Here is a 1,932-nt window from a genome sequence, read left to right as displayed (position 1 = left end):
TTATTGTTTACAATGCTCCCAAAAGAATAATCCAACATATAAAGAAATGAAGTGAATTCAGTTTAATGATGTTGACACGAAAGAAATGACCATTTATATTTCCATTTCTCTTCTAACATTGCTTGTATAAAACTTTTCCAAATAACATATGACCTTAAATTTGCAAAATTATGAAAGACGCAATTACAAAAGTTTGACTATTTAACTCTTTTTTTCTTGTAAAAGAAGAAAATATTATGAAGCATAAATATCCCTTAAGAAGAGCACATTAGAGCCAGAATTTCAATTGTTAAAAGTGCCAATGGAAGGAAAATACAAATAAATGGATTTATGACCATTGAATCTGTTGGGATAAAGTAATCCCCGATAGAATAGCAGCAGCAGCAAGAACTGCAAAGGCGAAGAAACCCATACTAACAGACGCCGCAGCCATATCCGTAAATCTCGTGTCCCCTCCATCACGCAATCTATTCGTTAACGACGCCGCCGAGGAAGAAGAAGACATTACTAAATACGCCTGTAACTGCAAATCCCATTCTTCCAATTCATCAATATTTGTTCACCTAAAAACAACATAACACAGCTATTCTATGCTTAAGATTGGGGCAAATGTTCACCTGGTCGCCGATGAAATCGATGTAAAGGAAAATGATGTTTGAAAATAGCTTTCGTCCAAAAAATAGATCATAAATTCCTTTTCCCACCTGGACCGCCAAGTATAGAAACCCAATCACAGCAATGCCCAGGCTATATCTGTTACAGAAACATAACAAAATCTCATTTATTTAGGGTTCACACAATGAAATAAAAGAAAGAAAGAGTTGTGATATAACTATCATTATTTATCTTGATTTAGATTTAGCTGAATCAAGTTTTATTTATGTTTTATGAATAGTGGTTCATATAAAAAAATTTATTATGAGGATGGATAGAATAATTAGCAATGAGTTTTCTAATTAGAATGAATAGAACACTTAGACTCATTGCATCTAGGAAATGTTTATAGACATTTGAGAGGTTGTCAATCCTAATACTACGTTAGCTGGAGCTTGCTTGACTACAGAATTTCCTCCATAGTCCAACTCATTCTACTTACAATCCAGCGATTAAATTCTAACAAGTAAATCTCATTTATTTTTGACTTCACAAAACAAAGAAAAACAAGAAAGAGTTGTAATATTACTATCATCATTTATCATGATTTAATTGTGTAGTTTTTTTAGTTATATTTATTGACTTATATTTGGTGAGTAGTAATTTATACAATTTTTTATATTATGAGAATCGATGGAACAATTGGCAGTGGGTTCTCTCGTAAGAATGAGTGGAAAATTTAGTGCTCATTGCATCTAGGAGATGTTTGTACACATTCTCAATACTATTTTATGCTGGAACACACTTAACTATGAAATTTCCTCAATGATCAAACTCACTTTGTTAAATTTGATAACTATATTAGATATGAAAAAACTCTCCTACTTTTATTGAAATAACTATATCACAATTTAATGGCTTGGTCCAGTTGTTTGGGCCTTTCTCGGTGCAGGTGGCTGGTTTTTACTATGGTCTCAACCTGTTTAGTTGTTTTAAGTAATAGTTTTTGCTTGGTTGTAGCTCCTTTGTTCTGGTCTGGGTATTGTCTAATACGTGTCACTTCTGCTGACCTTATTTCTACTATCTAAAAACTTAATGTTATTTTGATATTCCTACTTTACTTAATCAGAACTATATCACAATTTAACATAGATATGAAAAATATCTCCTAGAAAAATAAAGTATTAGAACAAAACCTAATGCACCTGTATTCTTCGTAATCAGAAAATCTCAAGCCTGGTTTGCCTTCATTATTAGAGGCCATGATGACAAAGGAGAGGAAGGAGAAAAGAAGCGCTGCGCATCGAAGCATGAAACTGAGAAGTTGTCTTCGCTCTC

General features: G+C 32.8%; 1 protein-coding gene across 1 annotated transcript in view; it reads right to left on the bottom strand.

Annotated features, from left to right (window-relative positions):
- Positions 1 to 328: 328 nt before the first annotated feature.
- The window catches only part of LOC149554754 (CASP-like protein 4B4), a 1,680-nt gene continuing 76 nt past the window's right edge, over positions 329 to 1,932 (bottom strand). Inside the window, exons 1-3 of the mRNA XM_089829004.1 lie at positions 1,800 to 1,932; positions 618 to 753; positions 329 to 523 (exon numbers count right to left, since the gene is read on the bottom strand). The exon at positions 1,800 to 1,932 is cut by the window's right edge and continues 76 nt beyond it. Of these exons, the coding sequence (XP_089685130.1) occupies positions 329 to 523; positions 618 to 753; positions 1,800 to 1,932 (464 nt within the window). The remainder of the gene's footprint in view (positions 524 to 617; positions 754 to 1,799) is intronic.

This window comes from Cupressus sempervirens, chromosome 5, assembly GCF_028749045.1.
Source record: "Cupressus sempervirens isolate cs-2001-9-10 chromosome 5, ASM2874904v1, whole genome shotgun sequence".
Classification (NCBI taxonomy): domain Eukaryota; kingdom Viridiplantae; phylum Streptophyta; class Pinopsida; order Cupressales; family Cupressaceae; genus Cupressus; species Cupressus sempervirens.
The sequence above is the reverse complement of the archived record's forward strand: the minus strand, read 5'-3'. Positions and strand labels throughout refer to the sequence as shown.